Genomic DNA, 18,182 nt, shown 5'->3' on the forward strand with positions numbered 1-18,182 from the left:
ACGCATAGCGTTTTTTTTAAAAGCCGAGAAATGCGCCGTGTTTGATAGCTTGCTGCAAGACCTCACACCTAGCGCATCTACTGCGGGTGTGGTGCCTGTTATCGGACCCGAAGTGTAGAGTCCTGGCCCCTAGCCCTGCCAGTGTAGCAGAAATGATGACGGATGATGATGGCAGCTGTAGCCGTTCTTCTCTACGTGAGTAGCTTAATGTTGTTCGTGTGTAATTTACGTTGAGTAGGCTAACCACGTTATTACATTAATGCATGTAAGGTGAACTAGCAAACATCATCATAGCTACATGCAGCTGTCTTCTTGTTTGATGACAGATACTCCCTTCACCCTGGCCAAAAAGGCTAAAATGACCAAAGAAAAAGTGGAAAACAGTTAAACATGAGAGATTTTTGGACAAAGTTTGTTTTTTCCATTGTTTAAGCACTGCTTCCAGCCCAGAGTGATACCATATATGCCCTATAGCTGCAGAAAAGGCTAACATTGTTATCTTTTTACAAAAAAAACAGCTGAACATGAGAGGTTTTTGGACCAATTTTGTGTTCTCCATTCTTCAAGCACCGGTTCGAGCACCGTTTAAGCACCGGCACCATTTCAAAAGTACCGGTTTGGCACCGGTATCGGATAAAACCTAAACGATACCCATCCCTAGTAGTGACCTTCACAAACTTTTAGGCAGCTTATTTAAATTAACTTCTTTTTGTCCCTGAACACAGGTGGAACATGAACATAGGGCTTTGGATTGCCGTCTTGGGCTCAAGGATGGCCGTCCTTTCTCTGGGGTTACTGCTTGTATGGATTTCTGTGCCCATGCTCATAGAGACCTCCACAACATGCAGGGTGGCAGCACTGTGGTAAGGATAAAAAAGGGAAACACATTTTTCTAAGTATTTTAGAAAAATGCAGGTTGAATATATTTGCATAAATTCAACCTGCACGTCAAGCTACTCTGCCACAACACCTCATCAAAGCAAAACTTCAGATATGGCGGATATATAAATAAGTTATTTATGTTATGTTATCACTGCTACACCCCCAACAAAAGCCATTTAATTCAGATAGTAATTCTTTTATTTTTTTTCAGGTGTGTACATTAACGAGGGAGGATAACAGAGGGATTGGAAAGATTCCAGAGGATGAGCAGCTTCATGTCTTACCTCTTTATAAAGCTTCCAACACTGATGAATTTGGAAGTGAGGAAGGTCAACAAGAGAAAATAAAGTCAGGGGCTATCCAAGTTCTCAGTGTTTTCCGCCGCCAGGTGCGCATGCTTGCAGAGCCTGCTAAATCTTGCAGACAAAAAAAGCTGGATGCTAAGAAAGCAGCTGCCAACAAGAATGCCATGCTGGAAAGCTCCAATGATAAAGGAGAGAAGGCCAAATCAAAACCTGGCACTTTTGAGAATTCTACTCAGAGCAATCCAATGGCAGGTAGGGTAACAAATTATTTTCACTTCATAGGTATCCCTTGATTTCTCTGAACTGAGCAGTTTCTGTCATATTTCAGGCTTGCTTCCAGAACAAAATGAGGTGTGCATCAGAAGTTAGTGAGGGTGCTCTATGCCTATACAGCTTACCAGGGCTGTATAGGTTGGACAGGTTTTACCATTGGAAAAACATGAAATGTATTCTAAAAAAATAAATAAAATATTGCATCTTTATTGATTTATGTAGATATATAACTTTTCATTAATGGTACAGTGTAGGTTGTCAAATGTGTCTTTGTGGGGGAAAGCGTTAAATATGCTTTTTTCTTTGTAGCAACATATTGTTGGAACACTAAATTGAACACCAAAAGACCCACAAATAATGATTTTACAAAAGGTGACGCAATGGATTTTGTTTTCCAGGACTTATTCCAGGTGCTGTAGGAGCAACCCGTCAATCATGTCAGCCACAACACCCCCTAGGGGTCCATCAGCAGCAGCAACACCACCAGAGCTTTCTCCCTCCTTATCCTGGCACAACAAATGCTGCTTTCTCCAGGTTTCCCAACCATAATGGGTCTTTTCCAAGCACTTCAAAGCCAGGCAGTATATATCCCCATCAGCCATCATCTTCCACCCCTTATCCTTCCCCACTCCATGCATCAAACTCATACATGAATGCATCCAATCGTCCATACCTAGGTTATCAATGTAATGGAGGAATTCCCTTTGACAACTACAATCCATATTATCCCCCAAACCCAAAGCACTTAGAAATGTATCGACAACAACGGCCGACACTTTACTCAGAGCAGCAGTATGGTATACGGCGTTATGAGGTCAATTACCCACCAAGATATGGTGAGCCAGGCTTACAGGTCAATGGTTATAATGCCAGCAGCATTAGACCAGTTCCTCCCATGCGACCTTATGGACCTTATACTCCTAACAGCGTCTCAGATCCCCGGTTTATGGACCCCCTCTCAAGAGCATCCTCAGCCCATGCAGGCGTAGATTACAAAACTGCTATGAGCAAAGGCAATCGGTTTGGAGAATGCCCAAATCCATATCTGCCCCAGAACCCTCAAATGCTGTCCCCAGGCCAAGATCCTTTCCATTTGCAAATCAAAGCAGAGATGGGTATGCCTGGCCCACAAATGCTTTCTGCTCAGTCTGGCAGTATGTGTTTAAACCCTGAAATACAGTCAGGGTTAAGGTTGCCAAATGGAAGCCTCATGGGTTCCAGTATCAAGCTGGAACCTGGAACACCACAGACACCCACCACGCCGCAAAAGCCAGAGCTGTGGTCAGACAACGAGCACAATTTCTTAGACCCTGATATTGGTGGAGTGGCTGTGGCACCTAGCCATGGCTCTGTCCTTATTGAGTGTGCAAAACGGGAGCTCCATGCGACAACGCCCCTTAAAAATCCAGATCGCACCCACCCAACCCGTATTTCCTTAGTGTTCTACCAGCACAAAAATTTGAATGAAGCCAAGCATGGTTTGGCACTGTGGGAAGCAAAGATGGCAGAAAAGGCTAGAGAGAAAGAAGAAGAAGCAGAGAGGAATGGCAGTGAGGGGACTCCTAGCAAGACCAGCAAAAAGGGGCCTAAACGTGAGCATCTAGAGTCATCAGAGACTACAGGGGAGCCTCCTTACAAACGTTATATCAAGGCACTAATGGAGGGATCTTTGTCATGCACAACAAACACGTATGTCAGTACATCTCCATACGCCTTCACCAAGGTTACAGGGCCTTACAACCAGCTTGCGTAGAAAACACTCATTAAGAAGACCCTTGAAGGTGCTACGACAAACAAGACCACAGGCACCAATGCCCTCCCATCACCCTTTTGTTGTAAAAGGAACCTGTGATTAGATGAGCTACAAATCACCTTTCACCTCTTTAACAATCAAGCTTTACCCGTTTACCCTACAAAGGCTGTATTTATTCTTCTTTGGTAACTTTTGCAAGATACAAACTCTCTGGTGCTTTTACTCTGATACACACGGATCTATTTTAGCTGTAAAGAGTGATTTTTGGTGGTTTTTATTTTTCTTTCAAAGTTTTTTGGAGATGTAATCTTGGCATAAAACACTGACTTTTTGTAAATGACAACATTCACGGTGCTAAAAAATTATGCTTATTACCTTTTATTTGAATTCAAATGCCTTTACACTAACTGCACAGATAAATGTCAGCGGGACACCGGAAATATCATGCCAATATACAAAATGCTTTTCGAAAAGCCAGTGTTTTTTAAAAACACATTTGGTAATGATAGTTGAAGCTGAAAAAAAGTTTTGGTAGTACCTTTAAATTATAAGATCTGGTAAAAGCATGTGTCTGCATTGACAGCATGTCATTTCTAAGCAACACATTGTGACATTCATGAATTTGTAAGGACTTGGGGGTTGTATGAACAATCCATAAAGGTGTCCATGCAAAAGTTTTAACAGTTTTATCAATTGCTGGTGCTTCTTTCACTTTCCTATGTCATTTTTACTGTAAATTGAGCCATTCTTTTATGGTGCATTTTCGAAAGAAAAAAAAACCAGAAAGATCTCAGTTGTTCTGGTTCTCTTTCCAGGGTTCCTTTGTTTATCAATTATTTTTTTTAAACGTTCCTTACAACAGGTTAATTGAACACACCTGGTGATTGTGAATATTACATGTAGATTTTTCTGTGGTGCTTAGTAAATGTGCTTTTTAAACACTGAGAAACATGATACTGGGTAAGCTCAGTGTCAGTTTCAGAGGGCAGCTGGCTTGCTGTGTGGTCTTTACTTATTGTAATCTAACTGTAAGATAAACAGGTGAGATTTGTACAGTAAATTAATATTCCTTTTGGAATTCCTGTTAGAGATTTTTTGTTGCAAAGAATGCTAACAGCCTGTTTCACTGTATTTCTTTGGGTTTCAAATGAATCTATTCATAAGGTGCTACTCAACCTACTAGAAACATAAAATGTGAGACTCTTTGGGAGGTGAGAAGGCTTTTAAATAGTGTACAGTACAAACCTGTCATATACCTCAAACATTTGGCAATAGGATTATAACGTCTTTTTCTTTCTTTATTCGTTTATTATTTTCAAAATGTTGATCACACTTAAAATTCAGGCCACCAAAAGGCATAAAAGTTCATTTCTTACTTTCTTATGAATCTGCAAGAAAGTATTACTTGAACTTGAATCTTTAATATTACTGCAAAAATCAGGGACATTTTCAACTAATTTTGTGTACATCTGCATTGCCTGTATTAATGTGGTTGTTTTTTTCATATTCAGGGACTTGCCATTGCATCCTGAATCCCAATATGGTTCTTGTTTGTTATATTTCACACAAAATTATTTTGTGTGGAAAAATATACTTTCCTGCAGTTTTGTACGTATATTTTAGCAAGGAGAATGGAGGTAATAGTAATCTGAACATATATGCACTGAGCTGACTAAAGGGAACGATATTGACTTTAAAAGAAAACAAAAAAACTAAAAGCAATTTTTGCTTATGTTACGAAGCAAGACCAGAGCAGTGATTAAAATAGTTGCACATCTTTGTGCCTGTGTATACATTTATTTATAACCACTAATCAACTGTACAATGACTTCTTCCCAATCTATTTGATTTAATTAATGTAATTAAATTAATGACAGTCATGCTAAAGCAACAACTCACCCCACTTTTCAATATTCATTTTCTTAAAGCACTTCATTTCTTTTTCAGGAAAAAAAATGTAATGCAGAATTTCAAAACGTTTTATTTAAACATATTGTTTATGTGTTAAAAAAAATAAATTATGTCACAATGTACATACCAAGAATTTGTATTTCAGGAGTATAACTCATTCTTCAATGTTCATGTTGGTTCTTTTTGTTTGTCAATTCTACCATAGCTCATCCTTTGAGACCCTTTCCCAAGTTAAAATGATTTTGGTTAGATAATCCAGAAAGTTTTTTGTAAATATTACACTCACTGTCGCTGCAATGGTTACGGTTATAGTATCACCATAGTTCAGTCAGTAGTTCTAGTTTTTTTTAAAAATCTGTTCTGTAAAAATAATCATATAGAAATGTTAAATTTCATTGTACAGTACCCAGCTACAGTAGCAGGTCGTTGTTGAGAGAGCCAAGGTGTAGTAAGAAATAGCGGGTTAAAAAGCATAGCCATACTTGAAGATGCTTCAGAGTGATTCTGAGTGAGTCAACATTACTTGAATGATTGTCTGGGCTTAGCTAGTATGCTCATCTCAAAGGTTAAGCCAGCAGTTCATACACACTTGGTCTTTTTGCAGTTAGACACTAAAAGGTATTAAAAAAAAAAGTGCAACTTTTTGCCTGTAATTTTACTTTTTTAAAGCTTCCCTAGTTCTCTTGAAGTTTGGTATGCTACAAAAGAAAAAAGAAAATCAAATTGAGGATGGGTATTAATACTGTAAGTATTGTAATGTACTGAATGCAGTTTATTTGAAAGCTGTTTATTATATCATTCCTGATGTTGCTGATATGTGGGTGTTTTTTTAAATAAAAATTATATTTATTTAAAGCACTTTTATTTGTTACTTCCAAGTTAATCACAATATCTAAATTCTGTGTTTTATCCACAAGTTGAAATGTACGATGTGAACTTATAAAACACACATAATGTTTAAGATTTTCCTTTTAATTTATCCAAACGTTTACTTGTTACATATAAAGTGTGTGGTTCTGTATCTGAAAGAACAATTACATTTGTAGAGGAAATTAGAGGACTATATAAATATAAACTAGACATGGCCACAACAGTCCTGGAATACAAATACAGCATGATTCACAATCATAAAAAAGGAGTCCTTTTTCCCCCATGACAAATGATAATTGGCATACTAGCAAAAAATTCAAACAGGTGTCAATTGTGGCACCATAAATCAGACCCGACTTCAAGTCTGGTACTTTAGCACAATTCTTCACTTGGTGTGTTTCTTTTATTCAACAAATAACAGAGTGTCGATGGCTCTCTTTAAAATTGCTCCATACAAAATAAGAATGCAGAAGAATCCCTCATAAGGTGTTCAGACGTTTTGACTGTATCCATGCTGTTTTGGGAGAGTCAGACAAAATGCCACTTTTCCACTGTGCAAGAAGAGGTTTAGAATGGCAAAGAATTATTTAAAATGTATTAGAATGTATCTCTTTTATTTTTGTAATTGAACAACTGTTGCAAAGCAATTTCCCTGTGTGGAACTCCAAGTATGATTCTTGGAATACGTTCTTCTCTCTCACTTTTATTTATTCATCAATTAATTTATGTACTTAATAAATATATTAATCAGTCTTTTTTTTTTTAAACTTACCCTCTGGAGACACAGGATGTGCGCTGCCAAATGCAGGAGCCTGGAGAATGAAAATATAAAAATAAACCTACCACACTAACTCATCGTGTAGCTTTATATATTACTGCTGCAGTGGCTACCAATACTGTGAAACAAGAGCTAGTAAAGTTCTTACCGACTGAACTACTTCTCTGGCCTCATCAGTGGTACATCTCCAAGGGCTATCACAACATAACGCGTTTTTGCTGAAGAAAAGAGCAAAGAGTAGAGCTCATTATACTTTCATAGCCAGTTACACCTTTACATCATATGCAAACACATAAAGCAGGAGTTTTGTCTTCAACTAACTTACCAGTCAATTCCTCCAGTATTTTTTTGCTTCTGTACTAGTGCCCTCCAGTGCTCGTGGGTGGACTTAATGATCTCAACTGCAAAGTCCTATCAACAGAGATAGAGACTAGTTTGTTTTTTGCTGCCTCTTTCGCTAACTGCATGGACTGCAACTAGTAGCAGACTGTCATGTCATATCATTGTTACAAAGGTAGTAAGTACCTTGTCTTTGAACTCCCCATTGAATCCAAATTTGTTTTCAGGCTTTCCATCCGGCACCTTATATTTCCTAAACCACTCAACAGTGGCCTCTAAATGACCGGGTCGGTTCTTGCAGACATCCTCTATATCTGCAGAAAACGCATTCAATAACATGAATTTGGGAACTAAATTGTGCAGCAAATATTCAGTGAGAAAATTTACAGTTAGCAGTTTCTAAGATTATAATTTATGACAGAATGTAGCTATACAACACTAATACAACAACAGGATTCAAGTTAAAATGAATGCAGGGTTAAAAATATTTAGAACATGCTGTATGAGGTTAAGAAATGCATTAAACATGTTGGCTAGGGTACAGTGTGTTTTGGAAAGACACATTGAATATAAACACAACAATGTTTACAGCAAAATCTCCACAGGGTACAGACTTTGCCAAGTGTTTTAACTACAGAGTGCAAGTCTGCATTTCTCCCATGATGTCTGTGTTGGATAAACAATCAACTGAATCTGAAATGGGCAGGTACATTAGTATCTCGCTCCTGGTACGTGGGCAAATGCAAATCTGACAAGTAGTGCATACTGGCTGCATAGCTAACCTTAAACAGCTCTACATGTGCTTAATCTTCTTGTATAGAATAAGTAGATGAAAATGAAATGGTATTTTTGAATCAGGGTAGAGAGCAGATCACTTTAACAATCATTTTGAAACTGCCTTAATCTTTCTGCTGCCATGAAACAGTAAAATAATTACTAATAATCACTAATGTATGTTAAATTAATTACATGTTACCAGTTCTTGACTTTCGTTAGTTTAAAACACTCACTATTTAGATTTTTGGCATCAGGGTCTTCAGCATTGATAGCTATGACCTTCCAGTCCATTTCTCCTTCATCAATCATGGCCAAGATGCCAAGCACTTTTACTTGGATAACCTGACCAGTAGAGCACACCTGAAGAACCAAACAACACATAATAAATCATCAATTAATAAAAAGCAATACTACATAAATTGCACATGTATATACACTCACTGACCTAATCATTAGGTGCACCTGTTCACCTAACTGTTAACACAAATATCTAAGACTCATGATTCATTAGATATGACTTGATAGCAATCCTATAAAGGGGTACCTAATAGAATGTCTCTAATAAAATCAATGTACAGTTTTAAGCTGTATTACCTGGGTGCCTATGTCACAAACATCAATGGGGTCATTGTCACCACAACAATTAGTTTCTTTGTCTTTCTGGCCCGGGTCTTCCCACGTCTTCAGTTCAAGCATGTAAGAAAACAATCATGCAGGTATTTGTAAAACATAATTATTGGAATATATTTAAATACAACAAAATGAACTGCAGTACTGTTATTTTGAAACAGATATGATGAAAATGAAGAAGAAGGCTTAATGCATCTCATACTGTGCTTTTCCTCACCTGTGGAAGTGCCCCATAATTCCAAATGTAACCTTTATGGGGAAATATGTTGGCAACATATCGGAGCTTTCCTTTCTTTTCATCCTGCTTGATCGGATTCAGCGGTTCCTTTATCGCAATCTGGGAATTTAAGCAATTATGAAGGTGTGTGTTTTTATGTGCGTTTGTTGTTTTTCCACTGTTGAAGCGCAGCTGAAGAAATGAGGTAAATAACTTTCACTTCTTAAATGTCAGGAACTCCCCAAACTTCACTTTCATGCTTAGCTAGCTAGCTAAATGAAAACGGCTTCAGGGCACTGCTATTCTAACTTCAGAAGTGGGAGGCAACTCATTCCATTACATTTAAAATGCGGTATAAAGTTCCTTGTGGTGAGTTACATTTAGTTTTATAAGTCAGCTACAACTCAAAAAGCCACATCAAATGCTTATCTAAAGATAAATAAAGTATCTTCCAGTTGTCGTTATGCTATCTGACTTAAAAACAAAACCACGACTACAATTTCTTAAAAACAGATGACTGTGCATCATAACCTTTTTTCCAGTGCAACAGCAGTTGTCATAGGGTATAGTAGAGTGTAATGTGTGATACCTTACCTGTAGCATGTATGTACATGACTGTACTTTATCTATTCTTACCTCCATTTTAGCATTTGACCATCTTGGTACCTCCACTACCATATTGTAGAGCACCTGAGAGAAACCAAGAAAGCCAAATACATTATCCTGATTGCTTTAGATGGTAGAAGTGACCTGAAACACTTAATCGAACTTTACCTCACTCTCACTCTTCTTGGACTTTTTAGCAGGTACATCATTTTCCTTAAGAAAATAAAATAAATAAAAATGGTTAGAATATTAGATTCAAGTGAAAACAAACCTTTGCTATCTAACCCTTACCTGTTCTGTCTCTGCTATTAGTGGAATATCGTGGAATGGCGAAATGTATTTCCCATCTGAGGTTTCTAAAAAACAAAAAGAAAAAACATAAAACTTTAAAACTTTAGCAAAGTACTTCTGTGCATAAACATTTTACTCTTAACACATATTTTACAATTAAATTCCAGATGTCTGTTTAGGGTAGGGAACAAAAACTTAAATCTTGTTATTTTTGAGGTGAATGGATATCTATATCTTGACACTTTCCACACAAACATCATAAGAGATGTCACAACAGTTTTTCTTAAAAAGACTAATCGGCATAAAATACAAAGAAAAAAAATCATAATAATGACAATGATGTCATAGTTCATATTTCAAAGAAACTGGGGTGCTACTTGTTCCTGGTGTTTAAAATCATAAGTATTACTCATATCACTCAGGCAGGGACTGTTTACTTGAGCTTTTGAAGTGGGGGTTGTATGAGGTTCTGATGAGTCAGTGTTACCTGCAGTTGACGGCAATAAGCACAACCTCAAGCAAAAAGGAGAACTGACTGGCACAGAAATTGCCACTGCTTTAGCTCCCATTAGGAAGCTCTTCACCACAAGGAAGTGAAACTTTAACGTCCCACCAGATTCCATTGACCAAAAACAGTTATGTTACCTCCCAAAAACATAAGGTCTTAATTAACTGCCGCAAACAGTCACACCAAGTAGACTAGCAACCCCTGTTTTGTCCTTGTGTCCACAAATCAACAGACTTTGGTGTATGTTGTCACATGCAACAGAACAGAAGACAAATATATATACGGTCAAGCCTTTAAGCTATTACTGGTGCAGGAAAACAAAGCTTCAAGGGACGAGGTTACACTCAGACAGTGCACCGAGGACAGACACAAACCCTGCAAACACTGCTTTACAGAAGAACAGCTTTACAAAACACAGCATCAAACTATAACAGTATTAATGACACTGTCGGCTAATATCTTTTGAAAACATATTTCAATTGATATACTGCTCAGTCATAGGTATACTATTACTATACTTTCTCAATGCCAATGGAGGAAACTAGAAAGTGAGGTAAAATTAAAAGCTTTTCAGTTTCAGATAGTTTTGCAGGGTTCAATAAATGTGCAAATACTTTTGATGTTAATCTATTCATTGATCATTATTATTATTATTATTGTTATTATTATTATGCAGGTGGAAAAGAAATTAATTGAAACTGCTCAGTCTTCTGACAAAGTTTAATCATGAGTCTTATTATTTGACTAAACAATAATAAATTATCTACATAAATCACAGGCATCAGTACAGCCCTTCTATTGTGGCCAAAGCTTTAAGAAGTTCCTGTATTACTGACAGTAACAGGAAAAGAACAATTGCCTTTCTAATGCACAATACCAAAGCGATGTTCAATCCCAAACACACTCTCAGGTGTACGTTTTGCAGTGCATTTCCATGCATGCAGCCCACACGTTAGTGCACTGCAGTGTGCATGTTGTTGCTGCATGTCTGCAGCCTTCTGCTTGAAACAAGATGAATCAAATATTACAGCATTTGCTTTAAAATTGTGATTCAAGTTCCCTTTTTTTTAAAGCAATTATTATTGTGAAAAGCAAAAATGCATTCATTTCCAGTCCAGTTTCCTCATTACTACCATGTGCACACTATAACTTGAATATTCATGTTTATTGATACTTGCATTTTCATTTAAAAAGTGGCACTTTTACATTTTCTGGTAATTTACTGATGCAGCAGTAAAGCGCTAACAGTGAGGTCATACAACACATTTTAATACTCCAAGAAAACAGTGTCTTGTACTGTGAACAAACGGGACTGTCCCAAATCCTCATACACTCCTGGCTTGGGCTTAGTGCCATTCACAATCTGGACCAGAATAGTTTATTTTAGTTTCTCAGCTTCTCTCTATCTTATCACAATAATGTTCACGATTTTACAGATACTGTGGTAAGCTAAATGTATTTGTTTAATTAAGTTAGGCTTTTGTCACTGAGGAAGCACTGGAGTTTCCTGCTCAAGTGTAGATTGTGATCACACAGTACCACATCCGAGTTCAACCCCAGTGCGGTTTTGGGGTCAAGCATGGACCTTTGCTGTGCCTGAATAAAGCTTTACATCTGGTTTCATCCCTGTTGTTACGTTGTGATAAAGAAAATTCATGATCTACAACACGGTTTGACTTGATATGATGTGTCTTGATGATAGAAATGCCTCCATTTTTGGTTTTGCTTGAGGTTTTGCATGACTGGCATCCACGTGGCCAACAAACAGGAAGTACAACCCACGAGGAACACGCACCTCTTCCTCGTTTCTCCTTATGCGTACTTTCAAAACACGTGACAACGACGGCTAGCGTTAGCGGGATTTTGGCACTAAAATCAAAGCCGTAAAAGAGCCGCTTGGACAGGAAACATAACTCAAAGGTCAAGCGTTTACCTTGACCTGCATGTCGACTTAAGGTTACCACAACACGGTCAGACACCAACCTTTGTGACTGTGCTAACCAGCTGCAGCATTCAATGCAAAAAACAGGCATGGTTCCTTTCACAATGGCGTAAATTAACTTACTAAAATAAAGCCGGTAGTCGGGAGAGTTCTGGTGTCCTCTCTGCTCCGTTTGATAGTGCATCGTTTTTCTGAAATAATACTGGTGCGAAACAGCTGCTGCTTGTGCAATAACTTTGCGGCTAGAGGCGGAAAATGTGCCGAAAACTGTCACCAAACACCGGACCGATGAGCGTAACATCAGTGCTCTCATTATACACTTCTTACTTCCCCCGTCTTAGTTCCTGCTTCCCGTCCTCCAGCTTCTGTTTCAACAGCCTCGGCGTGAAACAGCGGGCTTCCGGTCAGCGCGTTTCAAAATAAAACACCCCAGACGTAGTTTTGTGTGACGCAGTTTCTACATGAAGGTGCGAATGTACTTTATATTTTATTTATTTTTCCCATATTCAGACCAGCACTCTTAGACATATTTAGGCAGTGGCCCATATTTGACCTGCGTTTAGTCTGTTTTATTCAAACAATCTCCAAAGTGTAGAAGCGTTTTTTTCTTTAACACGATCTTCTTGTTTGTTTGTTTGTTTTGTTTTTTATTTGGTATAATAGTGTAGTGTCACGTATAAGTAGCCTGGTCTCATGCCTCAAATCTGTTCAGTCGTTCGTCTGTTACCAACACATTGGTTTTATTTTATTAATAAATCATATTTTAACCGGAAGTAATTATTTCTAACTTAATTTTACAATTAGTGTAGCAGCCACAGAAAGGATTGTAATTTTTACTGCCCCCTGGCTGTCGTTCAGGTCTTTCTACTTTTTTCTTTGTTCTTTCTGTCCCTTTTCTCCACCTTCCTGCCTGTCAGCTTGAAATTGTTATATTACACACGTACTGAGTATTAATAGAAATAATAATCATGGAAATAAGCAAATTAAACAGATCAAATTAAAAGGAAAATACCAACTAGATGTGCCTATAGAGAATTTATAGAGCTCATCTTGGATAAGCATTCTTAAGGAAGGGAAACTGGGAGAAAAGGCTGAGATATTTGAAATTACACAAAACTGGATGGAAAGTCAGTGGCAATGGGTCTTATGGAGGGATGAATCCAAATGTGAAATATTTGGTTCAAATCATCACCAATATGAGGATGTCAAGAGATGTACAACTCAACCAAGAACAGAAGAAAAGTCAGCTAACATCCAGAGAAGAGCTTTGAATTACCTTCAAGAAACCTGAAGAACAATTCCCCAAAACAACTTAAAGAAATGACAAGGAAGCTGCCTAAGAGACTTCAGGCTCTGTTGAAGTCAAGGTGGCCATACCAAATATTGACTTACAAGGTCACTGGAATTTTACAAACTCTGATTTTGCCTTACGCAAATTGAGATCTTGTGACTATAGAGCAGTGTTGGGTAAGTTACTTTAAATTAGTAACTTAGTTACATTACTAGTTACTTCTATCAAAAGTAACTCAGTTACTTCAAGTTACTAGGGAAAGTAAATTTGGTTTTACTCAGAATTCTCTTGTAAATGTGTTGCTTCCATAACTTTGCCAGTCTTCTAGCTTGCTTACTTGCCAAAAGTGCACTGTGCCACCTACCAATAAAAAAAAGAAAAAAAAGTGCATATTTCCACGAGAGAAATCCCACGCCTGGACCGTCATTGACCGCTGCCATGATTCTAGCCTACGTCACAGCATCATGTGCGCTTTTTACATCCAACACAAAAACTGCAGTTGTGGTGCTTTCGATTGTACTCAGAACTCGAAAATTCTGCCTTCTGAATAGGAAGATGTAGGTAACACCAGACTGCAGATGAGCTGCATACAGGGCTGGTTTGGGACAAAAAATCAGCCCGGACATTTTGACTAGAGACCGGCCCGCCATTATAGGAAAAATCATAAAGCCTTTGAATGAAAACAAACGCTGTTGTGACAGTGATGTACACTGTTTTGATGGTATATATGTATCAATCTATCAATCGTTTGTTGTAAGATTCAGATAATTATTTTTAAAAAGCTAGACATTTTAAATGAGAATAAGAAAGAAAAGTATTTTTTTGTGCCCCCCTTTCTCTGTTAATGCCCTACCTGGCCCCTCTGGCAACACTTTGCTAGATCCGCCCCTGCACAGTTACCAGCTGTCAGCTACGTAAAAAAGGATCCTGGTGTTATTCGTCTCTCAGAAACAGTTCATAACTTCCCTTCAACTTATTCATGTCACCTAAAAGGTAAACCTGTTTCTCCAGCACCTGCTCAGCTCTGATGATTCATTAAGGACATCTCCTGGTTTCATCTTCATGTTTCCCTCTCACCAGATAACCAAACCGATATTATGACCAGCAGCTTTTACGGCTGTGGCTCCAGCAAACATCAGCTAATACTAGAAATTAATATTAAATAAATTCTAACAACAGCTGATCGAGCTTAAATGTGCTGCTGTTGTTTAACGCGACATCCGCTGGTTTCCTCTTTCTGGTGCAAAGTGGGCGATAAACAAACAAGAGAGCCGATCAGCTGATCATTGATCAGTTTTCATGATTGAAGCAGAAACAGGAGAGAGAGGGGAGAGAATGAAAGAAGAAGAGGCAGTTGTGCAGCAAACACAGAATAACTCGAGCTGTGTGTCTTTTTCATTGTAGCTGAAGTCCGGGACAAACTGTTCCTTTTCACCTCAATACGAAACGCGTGATATTTTCTCTGAATACCAGACGATTCTTTTTTTTACCGGACGGTTGGCAACTCTAATAATTAACCTTATGAACAAAATAAAGTTCAACAGTTCATCATTAACTTCATAGCACCCACCCAGCTGTATAGAAACTCCGTCATGCTAGCCAGTACGCAGTACGGAAAAAGTCAGCACAACGAAAATAAACTCCACCTAAACTTGGTTTATATCTGACCCAGATAGACTGCAGGTCATAACTTCTTACCTGAAGTTCAGTTCACACTCGGACCGGCAGCTGCCTCGGGTCTCTCTTCCTCCTGCATCCCCTTTCTCTCATCCACCTGCTGGCCTCCACCACTTGCTAATGTTACTGAATCTGTGGAAGCTCCGCGATAGCCACCACACGAAGTAACGAATAACGACCCTATCTAAATCCCAGTAACGATTAACGCGTTCCTGATTTTGGCATAATAACTAGTTACCGTGCTCGTTACCACAATAATAACGTAGTTACTGTAACGCGTTAGTCCCAACACTGCTATAGAGGCCATTTGAGTACGGTGAACTCAGTAACATGTCCAACCAGCCTGAGCTGATTTGATCTTTGTGACACTGCGTCTTATCGGGCTGGAAGCAGCCTTCAGAAGATGGGTACACTGTGGACATAAAAGTACAGAAATGGCCAGCAGCAGTACTCAGGTAAGCTGTGGCTTTAAACGACACTCAGTTGGTGGCAAATGCTAGGCCCAAAGTGTGTCTAGAAAATATCCCCCACACCATTACACCGCCAACAAAAACCTGAACCACTCATACAAGCAAAGATAGGCTATTTGGCATTTATATTGTCTACACTAAATTCTGACCCTACCAAATGTTACAGCAGAAATCGAGTGTGATGGCATGCCACACATGGTAAGTTTAATTTACAGTCACTACTTTAATATATTCTACTTATTGTTCAATATTGTTTCTTTATTAAATTTATTTTTCTATGACACCTTCCAATGTTTATATAGGGTGCCCACATATTAGCACTGCAAGGTCAAAGTTCTGTTTTATGTTATATTAATACATCGTTCTTTGAGTTACCTGGGGTTTGGCTTCTCCTCCTGTCTGGCAAAAGGTGTGGCAAAGGGCTGGGAGAGCTGAAGTACCACTGACAGCCTAATTGGATAGAACCACATGCTTCATTGCCTGGGGGGTGTTTCATGTTTGTTTAATTGTTTTGTATTAGTTGGTTATATGGCAGCCATTTTGTTTTCCCCTGTGTGTGTCATTTGGTTTAGCTAAACCAGTATTTAAGTTCCCCCATGTGTCATTTCAGCAGGTTAGTTTGTATTATGTTTGGTTTGAAGTTTTGTTAATTGTTATTTTGAGTTTAGTCTATTGAGTTGACCTCTTTTATTGGTCTGCCTGTTTAAGTTTTGGCTTTGTTAAATATCTTTTTATACTTTTGGGTCAATAAAACCTAGTGATGGGCAAATGAAGCTTCATGAAGCACTGAAGCTTTTCATCCAATTGGTTCACCCCAGTGAAAAGCGTCTTGAAGCTTCATTTGCTCTAGTAGGACACCTACTGGACATAAAAATATTAGTTGGCAAGAATTTGAAGAGTGTTGCATTTTGCACACACCCTGCAAATGTCAACAACAAAAGGAGTGTGTAAAAAATCTATATTGTATTGATGGCAGCATACTGTGTATATTTATACTGGCAGTATGGAAAATGATTATTTGGAAATGCTTAAAATGGAAATGATCATTTACTGTGAGGTGAGGTGTGGTTGGGGTGTGGACAGTGGTTGTGCTTTTGTAACGTTGAGGTATGGACAGCTACACACTGAGGCCTCAGTCCTGCCTGTTCACATTTTATTCTGTAAAAAAAATAAATTTTCACTGCTTTTATGGCCTTTTTAGTGAGGAGAACATAGCTAGGATTTAATGATTTAACAAATCTTTTAAATCCTTTGTACTCCACAATGCTAAATGGCTGGGAGTCCTCAATCACCATGTTAACCAGGTCTTCATCTATTTGAGATTGTTCTCTTGAGGAAAGACAACAAAAACAAAGCACAAATATAAATATCACACACGTAACTTATTACAGTTGTATAATATTGTTATATCATTTAGTAACATTACAGCATGCTATATTATCATGGCATTTGATGGCTCACCTGGTCTTGCTCCACAATCGGTGTTCCCCTTATTCTCATGCAAAGCTCTGTAGTGCCTAAGCATGGATGAGGTGTTGTTGTTATATCCCAGCTCCCTGGCACATAGCAAACACTTCACCTTGTACAAAAGTAAAGACAGCTTAACATAAATTATATTGCACCATCAGTATTATTAAAATACATCTTCTGTAGAAATTAACATACCTTGTTGGGAGGAATAAGATCAAAATGTTCCCACACAGGGGAGGACATCCTCCTCTTCTTAGCTGGCTCCATTCTCTCCTGACTTTCTCTCCTCACTCTCATAAACCTCCAAACTGTCTCCAAACTCTCACTAACCGCAACTCTCCATCAAACACCCACATTTTGAATAAAGTCTGAGGGGTTTATATCTCTGTCATAGCTCGCGGCAAAGTTCGAACCGCTTCCTGAACCACTCACGTGGTACAGCCGGACAGCGAGGCTTCGAACGTCATCATTTTCAGCTCCTCCCATAAATGAAACAAGCCTCGTTACGCGCATCGCGGAAACGCCCCCTCCATTACTCGACACAAGCTTTGAAGCCTCGATACAGGACGTCACATCACTAATAAAACCCCCTTTTCTTTTTTTTTGAATTAAACACCTGTGTCCTTTATGCTTTACTGCTTGGTCCCTGACATCGAGACTCATCAGACCAAGAAACATTTTTTTTCAATCATCTGTTTTCCGATTTTGGTGAGCTTGTTAAATTCTACCATCACTCCTGTTCTTAGTTGATAGGATGGGAACCCAGTGTAGTTCTGCTGCTGTAGCACATTTGTCACGAGGTTCAACGTCCTGTGCATACACTAGGTGTAACAAGTGGTGATTATTTGAGTTACTGTTGCCTTGAGCTCAAAGCAGTCTGGTTATGGACATAGAGTGTCCATGTGTGATTGCACATGTTTTTCCCAGCGAATAAAAAAAAATACTATAGCTGTCAGGGATATTGTGGATTTCATGTTCGTAAATTCAACATCATGAGATCAAAGTCTGTAGGTATCCATTGTGCCTTGAACAAACAATGATCCCATTCCCCTTGATGTGTTTCTTTTATGGCTCTATAGGTCGGCCTCTGTTCAAACAAACAACAAGCATAGCTTATGAGGAGCCATAAAAGCTGGTTCATGTCTTTGATATTGTCGCCACCCCAATCGGACCCTGAACAAGTGGAAAGATG

At 38.5% G+C, this 18,182-nt stretch overlaps 2 protein-coding genes across 5 annotated transcripts in view; one reads left to right on the plus strand and one right to left on the minus strand.

Moving 5' to 3' along the window:
- Nucleotides 1–5,982, plus strand: part of tet2 (tet methylcytosine dioxygenase 2) — a 29,294-nt gene extending 23,312 nt beyond the window's left edge. For both annotated transcript variants that reach the window (XM_085164170.1, XM_085164171.1), the window contains 3 exons: nucleotides 726–863; nucleotides 1,094–1,439; nucleotides 1,859–5,982. In XM_085164170.1, coding sequence (XP_085020296.1) covers nucleotides 726–863; nucleotides 1,094–1,439; nucleotides 1,859–3,213 — 1,839 coding nt within the window. In that variant the 3' untranslated portion in view covers nucleotides 3,214–5,982. The remainder of the gene's footprint in view (nucleotides 1–725; nucleotides 864–1,093; nucleotides 1,440–1,858) is intronic.
- On the minus strand, nucleotides 661–16,260 carry ppa2 (inorganic pyrophosphatase 2). Of its 3 annotated transcripts, none has more exons than XM_085164185.1 (12): nucleotides 15,896–16,260; nucleotides 9,633–9,697; nucleotides 9,510–9,554; nucleotides 9,372–9,425; nucleotides 8,736–8,855; nucleotides 8,483–8,569; nucleotides 8,122–8,248; nucleotides 7,298–7,425; nucleotides 7,098–7,183; nucleotides 6,921–6,990; nucleotides 6,767–6,806; nucleotides 661–6,508 (listed from the first exon to the last, which is right to left on the minus strand). In XM_085164185.1, the coding sequence occupies exons 1-12, from the start codon at nucleotides 16,014–16,016 to the stop codon at nucleotides 6,474–6,476; spliced, it is 978 nt and encodes a 325-aa protein (XP_085020311.1). In that variant the 5' UTR covers nucleotides 16,017–16,260; the 3' UTR covers nucleotides 661–6,473. The 3 variants fall into 3 exon arrangements, with proteins under 3 accessions (XP_085020311.1, XP_085020309.1, XP_085020310.1); XM_085164183.1 differs by lacking the exon at nucleotides 15,896–16,260 and adding an exon at nucleotides 12,206–12,499; XM_085164184.1 differs by lacking the exon at nucleotides 15,896–16,260 and adding an exon at nucleotides 12,206–12,495 and having other exon boundaries at nucleotides 661–6,545.
- Between the last annotated feature and the right edge of the window lie 1,922 nt (nucleotides 16,261–18,182).

Source organism: Neolamprologus multifasciatus, chromosome 6, assembly GCF_963576455.1.
Source record: "Neolamprologus multifasciatus chromosome 6, fNeoMul1.2, whole genome shotgun sequence".
Classification (NCBI taxonomy): Eukaryota; Metazoa; Chordata; class Actinopteri; order Cichliformes; family Cichlidae; genus Neolamprologus; species Neolamprologus multifasciatus.

Excerpts from the sequence above, each read along its gene's own strand:
- ppa2 (XM_085164183.1), bottom strand. The coding sequence starts at position 12,395 with ATGAGAGCACTGATGTTACGCTCATCGGTCCGGTGTTTGGTGACAGTT. Across the intron at positions 6,991-7,097 it reads AATACTGGAGGAATTGACTG|CAAAAACGCGTTATGTTGTG; the intron begins GTAAGTTAGTTG and ends TCTTTTCTTCAG. Across the intron at positions 6,509-6,766 it reads ACATCCTGTGTCTCCAGAGG|CATGGATACAGTCAAAACGT; the intron begins GTAAGTTTAAAA and ends CTCCCAAAACAG.